At 37.9% G+C, this 17117-nt stretch overlaps 1 protein-coding gene across 2 annotated transcripts in view; it reads right to left on the minus strand.

The window, feature by feature from the left end:
• ITGA4 (integrin subunit alpha 4) overlaps positions 1 to 17117 on the minus strand; it is a 96422-nt gene that overhangs the window by 59586 nt on the left and 19719 nt on the right. Inside the window, exons 3-10 of one of the 2 annotated variants that reach the window (XR_011570628.1) lie at positions 12304 to 12410; positions 12079 to 12208; positions 9431 to 9498; positions 7147 to 7276; positions 5721 to 5806; positions 5042 to 5096; positions 4804 to 4941; positions 459 to 570 (exon numbers count right to left, since the gene is read on the minus strand). Coding sequence is in view for 1 of the 2 variants with exons in the window: in XM_019969847.2 (XP_019825406.2) it covers positions 459 to 570; positions 4804 to 4941; positions 5034 to 5096; positions 5721 to 5806; positions 7147 to 7276; positions 9431 to 9498; positions 12079 to 12208; positions 12304 to 12410 (834 nt within the window). In the remaining variant the exon portion in view is untranslated. Of the gene's footprint in view, positions 1 to 458; positions 571 to 4803; positions 4942 to 5033; positions 5097 to 5720; positions 5807 to 7146; positions 7277 to 9430; positions 9499 to 12078; positions 12209 to 12303; positions 12411 to 17117 lie in introns of both variants that reach the window. The other variant, XM_019969847.2, reaches the window with a different exon arrangement.

Consider the following 17117-nt stretch of genomic DNA (forward strand, 5'->3'; position numbering starts at 1 on the left):
ATAATCAGGGGTGCCTGCTGTGTGCTAAGTTGCTCAGTTGTGTCTGACTCTGGGAGACCTTGTGGACTGTAGCCCTCCAGACTCCTCTGTCCATGGGACTCTCCAGGCAAGAGTAATGGGGTGGGTTGCCATTTCCTTCTCTGGGGGATCTTCCCAACCCAGATTGAACCTGTGTCTCTTAACATTTTCTGCACTGGCAGATGGGTTCTTTACCACTAGCACCAATGGTGCCTTAGAATCAATGAAATGAGGTATGTTCAATATCACTCTTTGTTGAAGGAATAGTTGACAACTGAGAAGAAATCGGGTATAACACTAAAGAAAAAAAAAAACTTAGCATACCAGTCTGCCTCCATTTTCTATAGAAAGGCAAACAACATAAAACTCCAATTATATTCTCTCCCATGTCCAATTTTTAAAACCGGAAATCAAATACCAAATTAAATGATTTTAATTACCTTCAAAGCCATCATTATCAATGTCGCCAAGATTGACTATAGATTCCCCAAATCTTGCAGCGTATTTGTCACTTCCAATGAGCTCTGTTTCCATTTCGTTCATTACTGCTCCCTAGATAGAAACAGGGAGAAAGGTGTCATTATAACACTGACAACTTGACACATGATTTACTATTGTAATTGGATATGGATTTTTTTTCTTAATGCTTCAAACAGGTTGGACAAACTAGTCTGAGCTTTAGTACACACATCTCAGTTCAATTCAATAAATATTTATCAAGTATGTCAACACATATAATAGTATGATTAGAGCTCAGAGGACAGAAAAAAATGTCAAACTCATGATCCCTAGCTTTGAAAATCCAATAAATTATTTTGATAATTCAATTGAGCAAATATTTAGTGAGTTCCTAATAAAGGCAATGCACTGCGCAAAGGATGAATGAGTGAAAGAGGACAAGGCAATGAGTGTGTAAGACACTCCCTTCCCCGAAGAAGCCCCCAGTTAAGGGAAGGCATAGCACAAGCATGTAAATGACTAAGAGGTACTGCTTTGCAATATGAGCAAGCAGGGAGAGCATACTAACTGTGAGAGCCAGCAGAGATTTCATAAAGGAGGTGGTTGTCAAGGTGGCACTAAAGAATGGGCAAAGTTTTGATACTTAGGGAAACTGACCAGCAAAATACAAATTGCAAAGAACTTTGCTACCTTGGTTTACTTGGCTAATGAGCAGTATGTGCAAATGAATAAGACAAAAAGAGTAAGACTGGAGTTTTATGGGGTGGGACTTTGAATGCCGGGTGAAATTTACTCTCAACTTAGAAAACCAGACAGAGCTACTGAAGGTTTCTGAGTTGAGGAGTGACATGACTGACTGGCCTTGGGAATATTTTTCCAGCAGCATTATAGTAGGAGTTGGTCAACTGCTGTCTCTGATTTTGGAAAGTGAGTTATTAGACGCGAAATAATGTTTCAGTGGATTTCCCTGGTGGCTCAGTAGGTAAAGAATCTGCCTGCCAAATGCAGGAGACACAAGAGACTTGGGTTCGATCCCTGGGTCAGGAAGATTTCTTGGAGAAGGAAATGGCAACCCACTGCAATATTCTTGCCTGGGAAGTCCCAAGGACAGTGGAGCATGGAGGGCTATAGTTCATGGGGTCACAAGAGTCAGACACGACTTAATAACTAAACCACCACCATCACAATGTTTTAGTAGGAGTTGTTGCAATAACATCTGCCAGATCTCTTTCCAAACTCTGATCATGTCACTCCCTTGTATTAAAAAAAAAAAAAAAACACACCATGTACAACTCATCATAGATCTTTTAACTTCTCAAACAAGTCTGTTCATCATTTCCATAGCACACACATATTCTTCCCTTGTGAAGTGCCCTTCACCTTTTATTTTCCAGCTAAAAAAATTCGATTCTTGTTTTGCTCATAGAGAAATGCCTGAAGACCATAAGGCATTAGAGACTCCAGAGAGGATGAGGAGATAAGACAATACAAGGGCACTGAGCTTCAGGGGGAGAGTTTAAAGAAGTGGTGATCACTCTTCAAGTATTCTCCAGTCACAGAACGGTGACCAAGAGTTCACTCAGGACCCCTGAGAGCTCTTTCAGCAGAAGTGGAAGCCAGCATTCATTCAAGTATCATTCTTTCTTCAGTTCACTCAAAAACAATTCCTGAGCACCTAACTTGTCCAGGATTCTTTCAAGCCCTGACGAAATAGTAGTAAATAAAACAGACGATTCCTCTGCACACAGTGTCTATACTCCAATAAAAGAACAGACAGACAGTAGTAAAGGGAAAGTGAAGTCAACTCTTTGTGACTGCATGGACTGTAGCCCACCAGGCTCCTCTGTCCATGGGATTTTCCGGGCAAGAATACTGGAGTGGGTTGCCATTTCCTTCTCCAGGAGATCTTCCCAGCCCAGGGGTTGAACCCAGGTCTCCTGCATGGTAGGCAGACACTTTACAATCTGAGCCATCAGGGAAGTCCAGACAATAGTAAACCACACCAATAAATAGCAATAACCTCAGATATGCACATGACACCACCCTTATGGCAGAAAGTGAAGAGGAACTAAAGAGCCTCTTCATGAAAGTGAAAGAGGAGAGTGAAAAAGCTGGCTTAAAACTCAACATTCAAAAAACGAAGATCAAGACATCCGGTTCCATCACTTCATGGCAAATAGATGGGGAAATAATGGATATAGTGACGGACTTTATTTTCTTGGGCTCCAAAATCATTGCAGATGATAAACGTAGCCATGAAATTAAAAGACTATTGCTCTTTGGGAGAAAAGCTATGACAAACCCAGACAGCATATTAAAAAGCAGAGACGTTACTTTGCTGACAAAGGTGCATCTAGTCAAAGCTATGGTTTTTCCAGTGGTCATGTATGGATGTGAAAGTTGGAGCATAAAGAAAGCTGAGTGCTGAAGAACTGATGTTTTTGAGCTGTGGTGTTGGAGAAGACTCTTGAGAGTCCCTTGGACTGCAAGGAGATCCAAAGCAGTCAATCCTAAAGGAAATCAGTCCTAAATATTCATTGGAAGGACTGATGCTGAAGCTGAAACTTTGGCCACCTGATGCGGAGAACTGACTCATTAGAAAAGACCCTGATGCTGAGAAAGATAGAAGGCAGGAGGAGAAGGGAGCAGCAGAGGATGAGGTGGTTGAATGGCATCACAGACTCAATGGACATGAGTTTTGAGCAAGTTCCAGGAGTTGGTGATGGACAGGGAAGCCTGGCATGCTACAATCCATGGAGTTGCAAAGAGTCAGACACAACTGAGAGACTAAACTGAACCAAACTGAATGTCAAGTAGTAGTTATTGTCTTTTCACAGTTAGGAACAAGAAGTTGGAAGGCAACAAAGGAAGAATAACATAGCAGAGGTTTTAAAAGTGGAAATCAATGATGAAATTAACCCCAGTATTCAATGCCTCTATTGAGTGGTGTAGAAGTGAAGAGTGAACAAGAGGGTGGTCTAAGGGGAGAACTCTTCCCTTGCCCTTTAAACAAAGGCACTTCACTTTTATCTGTTTTTCATATTGGAATTGCTGAAGATTTCAATGGGAAAAATGGTTCTTTATCGCCTTATATTAGGTATCTATACCACTGTTTAAACTGTTCTCAAAAACTTTAGTTGTAAAAAGAAATAAAAGTATGTAAAATGAGGATGCAGCTTCTATTAGAGAGACCATTAATTGATAGGAGAATGTGAAATATCTATATAAGAAAAAGTAACTCTTGATTTCACTATTAATGAGATAACAAATGATCACTTCACAGATGATACTGTTTTACTATTAAATTTAGGTTTAAACAGTCTAGGATATGCCAGTGCATAAATGATTTTCCTGCTCTATATTTGGAATTTTAAGGATCTCTCAGCTTTATAAGACTCTTTTCTCTCTTAAATTGCAATGAGTTTAGTATAGTGCTTAATATGCATGCTTATTAAATGCTCTCACTGATTAAACAAAATATCTTCTAGAAACATTTTATTTTGTAAAATCCCAAATAAAAATACCGTGACTTAAGAAATGAACCAATTTTCTCACAAACCTGTTATTGCTCTTAAAGATATAGGCCAAGAAGACCCCATTAAGGCTCTATCTATTCTTTCTTTTGATTTGATGCCAAGAAGACAGACTGGCAAGATAAGGCCAGTAGAGTTCCCTAAATTGAATTGTCAAGCGGTCAAATTCTACTCCAAAATACCCCTAGAATTGAAAACTCAACCATAAGCAAGTAAACACTTATTTCTACAACTACTGCATCTGCTTTGGAATAAACTACGTCAGTTTTACATTCTTATCAGGAATATAATCTATGTGAATTGTGCAAATTAATATCTTATCAGAACACATCTTGCTTTCAACTGTTTTCAAATCAAGAAATAAAAAACAGTTCATACTTTATCTTCTATGTCTACTAGTGCTTTATAATTACCAAATTCTATGGGGACATTCACCGTCAAAGTAATAGGACATCCACATTTTTAGGGCCATATAAAAGTTATTCTTTCAAATTAGAGTTGCACAATGCAACTGAAAGAAACTGCAACTCCCTGGGTGAACACATACAAGCTGTGTACAGAGAAACTCCAGACAATTGATCTCATACTTTCAAGATATCAAAATGGGGCAGCAGCCCATTCATCATGAAGTCCCATTTCATTTTTAAAGCATCAGTATAATATCACAATTTTTACTTTTATCAGTAGAGTAAGCCTAAAAAAATTTATAGTCTCAGAACTTTGGAGTAAGTAGACCAACAGTTATGATCAAAATCCCATAAACAGCTTCCAATCTGCGTGCAATCAGACTTACGGAACCAGAGTTGATGTACACAAACACTCTTCCTTCTTCCCTGATGGTGCTCTGCATGGGAGCTCCCACGAGTAGGTCTGAGAAGCCATCTGCGTTGAGGTCCACGGCACAGATAGATGCTCCAAAATAAGACCCAAGCTGCTCCAAGGCAAACCAGATCCAGTCATTGAGAAAAAAGCAAGAGTTACTCACCAAAGCCCTCGGTGATACCAAAGTTAGAGACATATTACCTTTTTACCTTTCATTTCATGTAAGATATTTAGTTCTTTTGCATCAATGCTGAATATGTATGCCTGCAATGGGAAAAAGAATTAGGAAAGATTAGATGATTCTCACATTAAAAATGTTTCATTCAAAACATTAATTTTCATAACTTGTAATTGCTCAAATATATTTTAAAAAGATTCTTTCCAGAGTGATACAAAAGGTTTAGGGAACCAAGCTCTCAGGAACAATCCTACTGTTCCTTCAGAGAGAACACAGAAACTGTTGTTTGTCTCAATTTTCAAAGTAAGGTTCATGTAATAATGTAACAAAAACTAGAATGAGAAGTAGCATTTTGTTCTTTCTAGTCTTACCACAACTGTACCAGGAATGTAGATGCCTCAATTTCTCTTCGGCTATAAACTTGTTAACCATAAATGTATTCCTTGGAATCTTGAGAAAATTCTATCTCAGAAACAGTTACTCATAAGAAAGAGCCTCATTTAACTTGTGTAATCTTCCTGAAAGCTTTTCTGCTCAATTTTATCTAAAAGCCACATGACTTTCACCAATCTTACCACTAAATGTACAGTGCTCATTATTTCCAGATTCACTGCTGAGAAATTTTGCAGTTCGTCCTTTAACATCTTATTCTCTTATGCAGTCTATTTGAACCATTTTGAAGGAATACATTTAAAAAATGTAATTCTTACTTTACCAATCTGTTCATGTTGAGGGGCTCCTCCAACTACCTCAGTACTGCGCGGACTCCGAAAATGACCGGCTCCAACTGAGTATCCTTCAAGAAAATGGATGGAGGTGTGAGAATCGTCATTTGGAATGAGTGAAATTCATTGTCATAAATCCACTTACAGAATTAATCATAAATCCATTCAGAATTAAATTTTAAGACTGAATTCAAAATGACTACACTAAATAGAGTCAGACACAATTTAGCAACTAAACCACCACCAATATGGCTTATATTTTTAAACCTTAGACACTGAAGCTAGCTCTTTTAAATATGGTTTGTTAGTTTCTGTAGTGTCAGGCAGGACATGCTAGTTTCTAAGATTACAACAGAAACTTTAGTGTAACTTAAGGTTGCAACAGAAACTTTAGTGTAAAATATAACATTTTGAACTTCATGTAAAAAAAATCTTCCTAAACTTCAACTTTTCTTGCCCTGAAAACTTTCTATTATGATAAAATTGTATAATTACAGACAAGGTAAAATATTCTTATTTCATTATGTGATAAAAGACATAAACTGTTACATTTTTTATAATGCTTAAGCATATCCTTCATCCTTCAACAAGTAAATGCTGAATTGTAAATGAACTTCCTCTGTTTTAAAATAAATTCTTTCTGCTTGAAGAGGGGGAAAATCTTGCTTTTTCTTATTATAATTATTTCTAAGTATAGGCTGTTTACATTTAAAGCAGGTTTAAACAAGTCTGTATATCGTAAGAAGCTATGGGAAAAGCATTCCTTTTACGATGACAAGGAAATTAATGCCAGAAAAAGATCTTAACTTTCTATAAAAATAAGGACTATAGATCATCCTACTGCTGACTTATTAAAGAATAATAAGACGAAGGATAAAAATAGTTATGCTCTGGGGAATATTCTAAGAGCTTCTGAGGCCAAGGTCAATGAGCTGTTTTTGGACCCATACTCTTCACAGTGCCACCCATCTGTCCACAGTGCTCTTCTCAGTCCCACTGACTTTCAACTGGCCCTTAAGGAAACTATATTTACTCATTCACATGATTAAATGAGTTATTCATGTAGAATATTGACAAAAGCCCCCAGGAGATGACAGGCATTCAATAGATGCTACGTTTATAATAACAAGGTGACTGCATAAAAATATAAGCTTACAAGTGATTTACTGCAAGAGAATAAATTAAAGCAGGAGTTCCAACCTAAGAATTATATATGGATGATAATAGTTACACATGTAAAATATTAAGTTAACTAAAGTTTCATAGACTATAGCCTTAAAGAGGCAGTTTCTGAAATGGCTTTTTAGTTACTACTGGCCATTTTGATCTTTTGAAGATATAATTTCCCTTATTTATAATTACTAGTGTCTGTAAGGTAGAGCTAATTCAAGTTTGTCAATTTTTACAGTACCTAAATAACTTCCAAATTTTACTTGGTTGTATTTGTCTATGAAAGCCTTGTATTTATTTGTAGTCATATTGTACACAAAAAGAGAGCCAGTCCAATAGTATGATCCTGGAGCTCCCATCACAATTAAATCCTGTAAGAAAAAGAAAATTTATCATCATTTAAAAGTTTAATCTCACCACCCGAAACCTCCTCCAGATACACATGTTAAACAGTGACAAAAATAATTTTCATAAATTTCTGAAATATAAGCATTTAATGAGTTTAAAAGCATGCCCCCAAAAGCCAGAGAAGCTAGTTAGTGAACTTTCACCTAAAATGAGAATTTCAGAGAAGAAATGCTGAAACTCTCACTTCACACTCATTGCTGGACTTTACAATCAAAGGCATAATCATTGAACACTAGAATAAGCTGTGGGGAAAAAGGCAATGTGGTTTCTATTATAGGAAATCATATCTGGGTAATTCATTAGCGCTCATTACAGAGATAATCATGTGCTGCCAAAGAGTAAAAAATGGACTTAATTTATTTCAATTTGCAAAAAGTCAATGACTAAGTTCCTTAATAATGTTAGCTTGGAAAAATGTAACTCAAAAGGAACTGGGACATATTTGATGATAAATGTAAGAATTTAGAAAAAGGAAACAGAGGAAAGATTGGAATGAGTAGACATATTTGGTGAAATATGAAAACTTTCAGCAATTAAATCTATTTGATATTTCTAAATTTCCTAAACGATCCAAACTTTGAAAAAAGATGTCAATTTAAACATAAGGTAAGGAAGAAAGCATTATTTTTCCACACTAGGCAATATTTATGGAAATTATTAACCTAAAGTTTGATACAGCCTGGCTACATAGATTTAGAAAGCATTCATAACTTCATAAAGGGTTACTCAGAGAAAGTGGGAGGTTTAGAAGTTGAGTACAACTGTATATGTGGTAGTGTTAGAAAGAAAATAACATATTTGGGAACATATCTTATTTAAGAGGATATTATTAAGTTCTTAAATCTCCCAATTCTCATACTTCTAATGAAAAATGTTAACTTATATGCTCCGCCCCAATTAGTAACTAAAAATAACATACTTAGATATTTTCAGTGCTTAAATTAACAAATGATATGGCTATTTTTTGATTTCTGTTAAATTCTTAATGAAAGTAACTTTCTTTTTTTTTTAATTTTATTTTATTTTTAAACTTTACATAATTGTATTAGTTTTGCCAAATATCAAAATGAATCTACCACAGGTATACATGTGTTCCCCATCCTGAACCCTCTTCCCTCCTCCCTCCCCATACCATCCCTCTGGGTCATCCCAGTGCACTAGCCCCAAGCATCCAGTATCGTGCATCGAACCTGGACTGGCATCTCATTTCATACATGATATTTTACATGTTTCAATGCCATTCTCCCAAATCTTCCCACCCTCTCCCTCTCCCACAGAGTCCATAAGACTGATCTATACATCAGTGTCTCTTTTGCTGTCTTGTACACAGGGTTATTGTTACCATCTTTCTAAATTCCATATATATGCGTTAGTATACTGTATTGGTGTTTTTCCTTCTGGCTTACTTCACTCTGTATAATAGGCTCCAGTTTCATCCACCTCATTAGAACTGATTCAAATGTATTCTTTTTAATGGCTGAGTAATATTCCATTGTGTATATGTACCATAGCTTTCTTATCCATTCATCTGCTGATGGACATCCAGGTTGCTTCCATGTCCTGGCTATTATAAACAGTGCTGCGATGAACATTGGGGTACATGTGTCTCTTTCCCTTCTGGTTTCCTGAGTGTGTATGCCCAGCAGTGGGATTGCTGGATCATAAGGCAGTTCTATTTCCATTTTTTTAAGGAATCTCCACACTGTTCTCCATAGTGGCTGTACTAGTTTGCATTCCCACCAACAGTGTAAGAGGGTTCTCTTTTCTCTACACCCTCTCCAGCATTTATTATTTGTAGACTTTTGGATCGCAGCCACTCTGACTGGTGTGAAATGGTACCTCATAGTGGTTTTGATTTGCATTTCTCTGATAACTTTCTTTAGTATAGACTTTTAATTGGTCTTGGGTGACACAACCATCTAAATATTACTATTTTATCAATACATATGCTGAATACCAAGTGGTAAAAATTAAGTTGTAATATACTCATATTTAAGAGATATTATCTGAGTATTACTCAATCTTTATTTCAAAGCATAATATCAGTCTTCTAAGTCTTCAGAAGAATTAAAATTCTATATGTAAACATCTATAGCAGCTATTTTTTGGACTATTACCTCTGTGTAAAAACTAGATATTCCAGCTTGACATGATGCAAAATTCTCTCCAAATTGTTTCACATAATCTAAAATAAAGTAGAAAAACAATTAAGATTTCATTTTAAAATAAAGACAAAATCTGCATAATTTTGTTTATTTATAAATCCTTATAAGTATGCCTTTTAAAATCTATTTTACAATAATATTATTTTAAAAATTAGTAAAAGTAGTTAAATTTAAGGTCACAAATCTCTTCCATGTTGATCTTCAAAATATCCCTATGAAATAGCAACAGAGGTATCTACGCAGTCTCTTTTTCAGGGGAAGAACGAGCAAAATACAAAAAGTTGTCAGGTGAGCATCTAAGACAAGAGATAGGATTTATGGCTTCCAGTCCAGGTTTCCATTTAAAATAGGCTTCCTAGATTTTGCCCAGCTGTAAATCACATAGTCAAGATCTGCATGGAGATGGAGGGTCTCTTCTCACAAACCCCCCATGAATGTGTGCTTTGTGAAACTTACTATGGGCACAAAGCTTGCTTTTCCTGAAGAACTGACATAAGTAAACCTCTGTGAAGACAGAGGACCACATCTTTGTTTCGGTTTTGCTAACCAGAAATGTTGAATAAATTGGTAAGTCATTTATAATTACCACTCCTTGTCATGCTTTTTAATTCCTTTTTCTGTTTTCCCTGCTCCTATATATTTTTTAAGTTTAAGTTTTAGTTGTCTTAGGTTTCTGCCATCATGTTTTTTTTTTTTCCTCCATAGGATGTGGCTAAGTGTGTGTGTGTGTGTGTGTGTGTGTGTGTGTGTGTGTATATATTAGACTTCCCTGGTGGCTCAGACAGTAAAGCGTCTATCTACAATGCAGGAGACCTGGTTTCGATCCCTGGGTTGGGAAGATCCCTTGGAGAAGGAAATGGCAATCCACTCCAGTACTATTGCCTGGAAAATCCCATGGACAGAGGACCCTGGTAGGCTACAGTCCATGGGGTCGCAAAAAGTCAGACATGACTGAGCAACTTCACATCCATCCATCCATTCATTCATATATATATATGAATTCATATATATATATATATATATATATATATATATTTGGAGTGCACATTGTCATCCATGGACATTATCAACCCTTTCATAAAGTTACCCAGAAAACACATGAAAAAATGTAATGGACCAAAATCTATACCGAAGGAGGCACCAGCATTTAATGAAGGAACCAGCCAGTGCAGGACAAGAATTGCAGCACCTGAAGCATCCAAGTGCATCATCTCACACGATTAGAATAGTCAGAAGTGGTTGCTGAATCAGTTAAAAGCACCAGACATGGGGCCAGCTACATGGGGATGGATGTTGCAGTTGAAGTATCTCTAGCTTGCATCTCTATTAGACTGTCAAAACAATCTAACAGAGATGCAAGCTAAAGATTTTTTCAGCCTATACAGCTAATTCCTATCATCACACTTTTATGCACTTGATTTTGAAGGAAACTGAGATCAGCAAAGGGAAAGGCCTCATCTGGACTGGAGATTATGACTCAGGCTGGCCAGTCTGCATTATAGAGAGACTGAAGACCTCAAATGATCATGAGGACCTCCGCAGTCAATCAGAGAGAAATGTCCCAACTGTAAAATATTTTTAAATGTTAACCATAAACTATTATGAAAAATGGGACAATAGCTAGAGTAAGTTTTACTGCAACTAAGAAATTAAAATCCACCTTTTATCTTCTTGGCATTCAAAGACAAATTAGGAACACAGATAATATGACCTTTGCTATGATATCAAATTCCAGGCATGAAAGAGGCCAGTATTAATAGAATCAGTGTAATTTGGCTACGTGCTCCAAGTTTTGTCAAGTAATAGAAATTGCCTTTGGACACTGAGGTAATCATTTTGGTTAAAACAAACTGGAAACTGGCATTCACATATATTCTTTCTAAAGACACGTATTCAGAATTTTAGTTCTGTTACAGGTATCATTTCTTCAGTGTTCTGTTGACATTCAACTCCAACTGCTTGTCTCAGTTTATGTCCTGGCTCTGTATGCACTAATGCTACCTATGACCTAAAATTTTTATGGGAAAGACCTTTCAAACTTACATTAGCAATTCCTTGCAGTTTCAAAGAAAATAAGTGAATTCAAGGGGAAAAAAAAAAAGACACAGTGAGTAGAAAAGATCTGCCCACATTTATATTTTAAATTTTTCTGAATCTTGTTGGAAGTTAAAGATAAAGCAAGAAACAATTTTCTTCCTCCTAATCAGATTTTTCAATCTATTTCATAATTTTACTGAATTGAGAATATATTTAATGCTAAAATTGAAAATTATAAACTAGATGCTAGAACTATTCAAACGAATAGTTTGCAGAATTCCTAGCTCCAAAATAACCACAGTTGTTCAGTCACTCAGTCGTGTCTGACTCTTTGTGACCCCATGGACTGTAGCACACCAGGCTTCCCTGTCATTTACTATCTCACAGTTCATCTTTGAAAATTGAAACTGCAATGGGATTAGCAAAAAAAGAAAAAAGGAAATAATAATATGAGACATTAAAGAGAACATAGCTGTTTTCAAAGATCCTCCCACTGCTAACCAAGTATCCAAAATTGAAAAAAAAAAAAATTTAAAGGCATTCACATATTTACCATGCCTTACCTTGATAGCATGGAGCTATTCTTTTACTCAGTTCTGTTCGTAAATCAGAAGGCATTCCATAGCAGACACCCGTGGGGAGCTTAGACTCAGTCCTTATGTAAAATATATTTTTCCATCTATGCCCACAAGTCTGAATAAAACATAAAAGTAGACCAAATGATGTGAAAGTCACACCCAGGGTATCTGGTTTCACGATGTGATCAGGGAACTATCCCAACAACCTACCACAATGGAGCCGTTTTCTCCAGGCTGTCTGGAAAGCGTGACCCCCAGCCATTGATTATCTCTTTCTTCCAAGCAAGTCTTTCCACAAGGATCTCCAAAAGGGCTACCTACAGTGTTGGAAAATAATTTTATCAGCAGTTATTTGAAAACAATGTTATTCTGCAAGAACAGAGAAAATAAGCATGCATGCTCTTCCCCAGTGGTTTTTCCTCCAGCTTCTGTGGAATACCATCTTTCCCTGCTTCCCTGTCATCACATATTCGGTGCACACTGCGGGGGTAACCATGAGTTACTCTGTGCTAACGTAATTGCTCTCTCACTGTGATTTTTGTTTGTAGAAAAGACCTCTGATTGGCAATACCAGGAAGAGACGGCCTTCATATAGGAGACAGCTAACCAGCATGACTAAGAGAGGGTAAACCAGTTTAAACCAACATGGGCTGTGCAAGTTTAACTGCATTATGCAATGCTTGGCAAAGAATGTGCACCTTTGTCTTGATCATTTATCTAGCAATGCCAGCAACATTACCAGAGCGCTTTCTAAAACGTTTCATGTACTGAGACACTAAGAATAGGAGGACTACAATATGGTCCTTAACATTTAAGTCACAGTTTGTTGAAGCTGGAAGATGATGACCGTGGGAAGCGGCTGTATGTAATTAACATACTAACAATGCCTACCATTTTAAACAAACTGCCCTATGGTTTACAGTTAGTGGAACTGTGATGTTTTCAACAAAGAAAAAAGACTTTGAAAAACTGAGATTATCTTAGTCTAGAAGAAACTTCAGAAGGCACTTTGACAAAGACATGAATAGCCAGAAAGCCAAAAATAAAATATTACACATAAGCAATACTTATAAAATGTACAAAAAAAAATGATATTCCCAGTGACTTTTTCCTTATTCTGTTAAAATCACTTCTTTGCTTTATGGCTGGGATCCTATATTAACTGTGATTTCAAGTAAGTGGTTTTGGGGGAGAATAAGATGCAGCATATTAAGATTCCTTTTGCTGCCTATTTCCACACACTTCAAATGCATCGTGACAGATCCATTCCACTTGAACTTACTTCTAAAGGCAGATAAATACATTTGCATCAATTTGACTGCATACAGACATGGAACTTGAGTTTTTAAACTTAATTTTAGTACCAAATTTCATTCATTGATAGGTACCATACTCTAAATCATTAGGCACCTATCACCTTAACCCCTAGATAAAGCTTCCTGGGCAAACTCAGAATACTTACACAGATAATGTAGTATTGGAAAGTGAAATTATCTGCAGTAAGTCTGGGTAAGAGAGAATTTAAGGAGTGTGGAAAGATATTTGTGTACACATTGTATACATTTGTTCATTCTCTACCATGAAGTTCAGGACAAACCAACCCTCCGACATAGCTAACCTGAAGAAAGTTTCTTAGCCCCTTCTCTGGAGATTGATTTCATAGGTCCAAGGGAGGGCCTGACTACCCAGGTGTTTTTCATGATCTGGAACACCATTACTATGCTACGTGGATCATCTTTTTTTGGCCGAGTTTCTTGCAGAATAGTAATGTCAACTCCCACCTCCTGGTAGTGCCTGCCAAGAGCGTGAGACAGAGGAAGACGACTAAGGACAGGTCTAGAAAGACAAGGCTGGGCTTCACTAGCAATGGCTACTTGGAACGGGCTTCCCAGGTGGCTCAGTAACAGAGTCTCCTAGCCAATGCAGGAGACATGGGTTCAACCCCTGGGTTGGGAAGATCTCCTGGAGGAGGAAATGGAAACCCACTCCAGTATTCTTGGCTGGGAAATTCTTTGGTCAGAAGAGCCTGGTGGGCTACAGTCCATAGGGTTGCAAAAGTGTCAGAGATGACTTAGCAACTGAACAAAAACTTGAAATGGAAAGGAGATATTGCAGCAGCCTAAACCTTGACCAAGGATGGAAGCATAAGTTTCTCTATTCAAGTTAATAAAGAAAAGAAGGGACAAGGGGGAGGGAAGGAGAGAAAGACAATTATATTGTAGCATGTTGCTGCTGCTGCTAAGTCGCTTCAGTCGTGTCCAACTCTGTGCGACCCCATAGATGGCAGCCCACCAGGCTCCCCCATCCCTGGGATTCTCCAGGCATGAATACTGGAGTGGGTTGCCATTTCTTTCTCCAATGCATGAAAGTGAAAAGTGAAAGTGAAGTCGCTCAGTCGTGTCCGACTCCTAGCGACCCCATGGACTGCAGCCTACCAGGCTCCTCCATCCATGGGATTTTCCAGGCAAGAGTACTGGAGTGGGGTGCCATTGCCTTCTCCAATATTGTAGCATAGAGTGGGTCAAGTCTAACAAAGAAAGTGGTTACTATGGCTACGTTACGCCCATGTCATTGAAAGAAAGTGGAAGAATAACAAACAAGAAATTTTAGTTTTCATTATGATATAAATGTTTGACTTTTTACTAAAACTTCTATTTTTTTAATTAATGTCAAAAATAGATGATAAATGGTGGATTCATCTACTCAAAGTTGTGGTGGCAAGAACACACAGAAGAACTGTACAAAAAAGTTCCTAATGACCTGGATAACCATGATGGTGTGAAAACTCACCTAGAGCCAGACATTCTGGAGTGTGAAGTCAAGCGGGCCTTAGGAAGCATTACTACAAACAAAGCTAGTGGTGGGGATGGAATTCCAGCTGAGCTCTTTCAAATTCTGAAACATGACACTGTTGAAGTGCTGCGCTTATGCCAGCAAATTTAGAAAACTCAGCAGTGGCCACAGGACTGGAAAAAGTCTGTTTTCACTCCAATCCCAAAGAAGGGCAATACCAAAGAAAGCTCAAACTGCCACACAACTGTGCTCATTTCACATGCTAGCAAGGACATGCTCAAAGTTCTTCAAATTAGACTTCAACAGTACATGAACCAAGAACTTCCAGATGTACCAGCTGGATTTAGAAAAGTAAGAGGAGCCAGAGATCAAATTGCCAACATCTGTTGGATCAAAAAAAGCAAGAGAATTCCAGAAAAACATCTCCATCTGTTTCATTGACTACAACAAAAGCCTTTGACTGTGTGGATCACAACAAACTGTGGAAGATTCTTAAAGAGATGGAAATACCAGAGCACCTTACCTGCCTCCTGAGAAACCTGTATGCAGGTCAAGGAGCAACAGTTAGAACTCAACATGGAAAAATGGACTGATTCCAAATTGGGAAAGGAGTATGTCAAGACTATATATTGTCACCCTGCTTATTTAACTTATGTGCAGAATACATCATGCAAAATTCTGGGCTGGATGAAGCCCAAGCTGGACTCAAGATTTCTGGGAGAAATATCAATAACTTCAGTAATGCAGATGACACCCTAATGGCAGAAAGCAAAGAGGAAATACAGAGCCTCTTGATGAAGTTGAAAGAGGAGAGTGAAAAAGCTGGGTTAAAACTTAACATTCAAAAAACTAAAGATCATAGCATCCAGTCCCATCACTTCATGGCAAACAGATGGAGAAAAAATGGAAACAGTGACAGACTTTACTTTCTTGGTCTCCAAAATCACTGCAGATGGTGAATGCAGTCATGTATTTAAAAGACGTTTGCTCCTTGGAAAAAAAGCTATGACAAACCTAGACAGCATATTAAAAAGCAGAGACATCACTTTTCCAACAAAGTTCCATACAGTCAAAGCTATGGTTTTTCCAGTAGTCATGTATGGATGTGAGAGTTGGACTATAAAGAAAGCTGAGCACCAAAGAATTGATGCTTTTGAACTGTGGTGTTGGAAAGACTCTTGAGAGTCCCTTGGACTGCAAGGAGATTCAACCAGTCCATCCTAAAGGAGATCAGTCCTGGGTGTTCATTGGAAGGACTGATGCTGAAGCTGAAACTCCAATACCTTGTCTACCTGATGGGAAGAACTGATTCATTTGAAAAGACCTGATGCTGGGAAAGATTGAAGGTGGGAGGAGAAGGTAATAACAGAGGATGAGATGGTTGGATGGCCTCATCAACTTGATGGACATGACTTTGAGCAAGCTCCAGGAGTTGGTGATGGACAGGGAAGCCTGGCATGCTGCAGTCCATGGGGTCAAAGTTCAGTTCAGTCACTCAGTCGTGTCCAACTCTTTGCAACCCCATGAAACACAGCACACCAGGCTTCCCTGTCCATCACCAACTCCCAGAGTTTATCCAAACTCATCTCCATTGAGTCAGTAATGTCATCCAACCATCTCTTCCTCTGTCATCCCCTGCTCCTCCTGCCTTCAATCTTTCCCAGCATCAGGGTCTTTCCAAATGAGTCAGCTCTTCACATCAGGTGGCCAAAGTATTGGAGTTGCAGCTTCAGCATCAGTCCTTCCAATGAACACCCAGGACTGATCTCCTTTAGGATGGACTGGTTGAATCTCCTTGCAGTCCAAGGGACTCTCAAGAGTCTTCTCCAACACCACAGTTCAAAAGCATCAATTCTTTGGCACTCGGCTTTCTTTATTATCCAACTCTCACATCCATACATGACTACTGGAAAAACCATAGCCTTGACTAGATGGACCTTTGTTGATGAAGTCATGTTTCTGCTTTTTAATATGTTGTCTAGGTTGGTTATAACTTTCCTTCCAAGGAGTAAGCGTCTTTTAATTTCATGGCTGCAATCACCATCTACAGTGATTTTGGAGCCCAAAACATAAAGTCAGCCACTGTTTCCCCATCTATTTCCCATGAAGTGATGGGACCAGATGCCATGATCTTCGTTTTCTTAATGTTGAGCTTTAACCCAACTTTTTCACTCTCCTCTTTCACTTTCATCAAGAGGCTCTTTAGTTCTTCTTCACTTTCTGCCATAAGG

Source organism: Bos indicus, chromosome 2 (assembly GCF_029378745.1).
Source record: "Bos indicus isolate NIAB-ARS_2022 breed Sahiwal x Tharparkar chromosome 2, NIAB-ARS_B.indTharparkar_mat_pri_1.0, whole genome shotgun sequence".
Lineage (NCBI taxonomy): Eukaryota > Metazoa > Chordata > Mammalia > Artiodactyla > Bovidae > Bos > Bos indicus.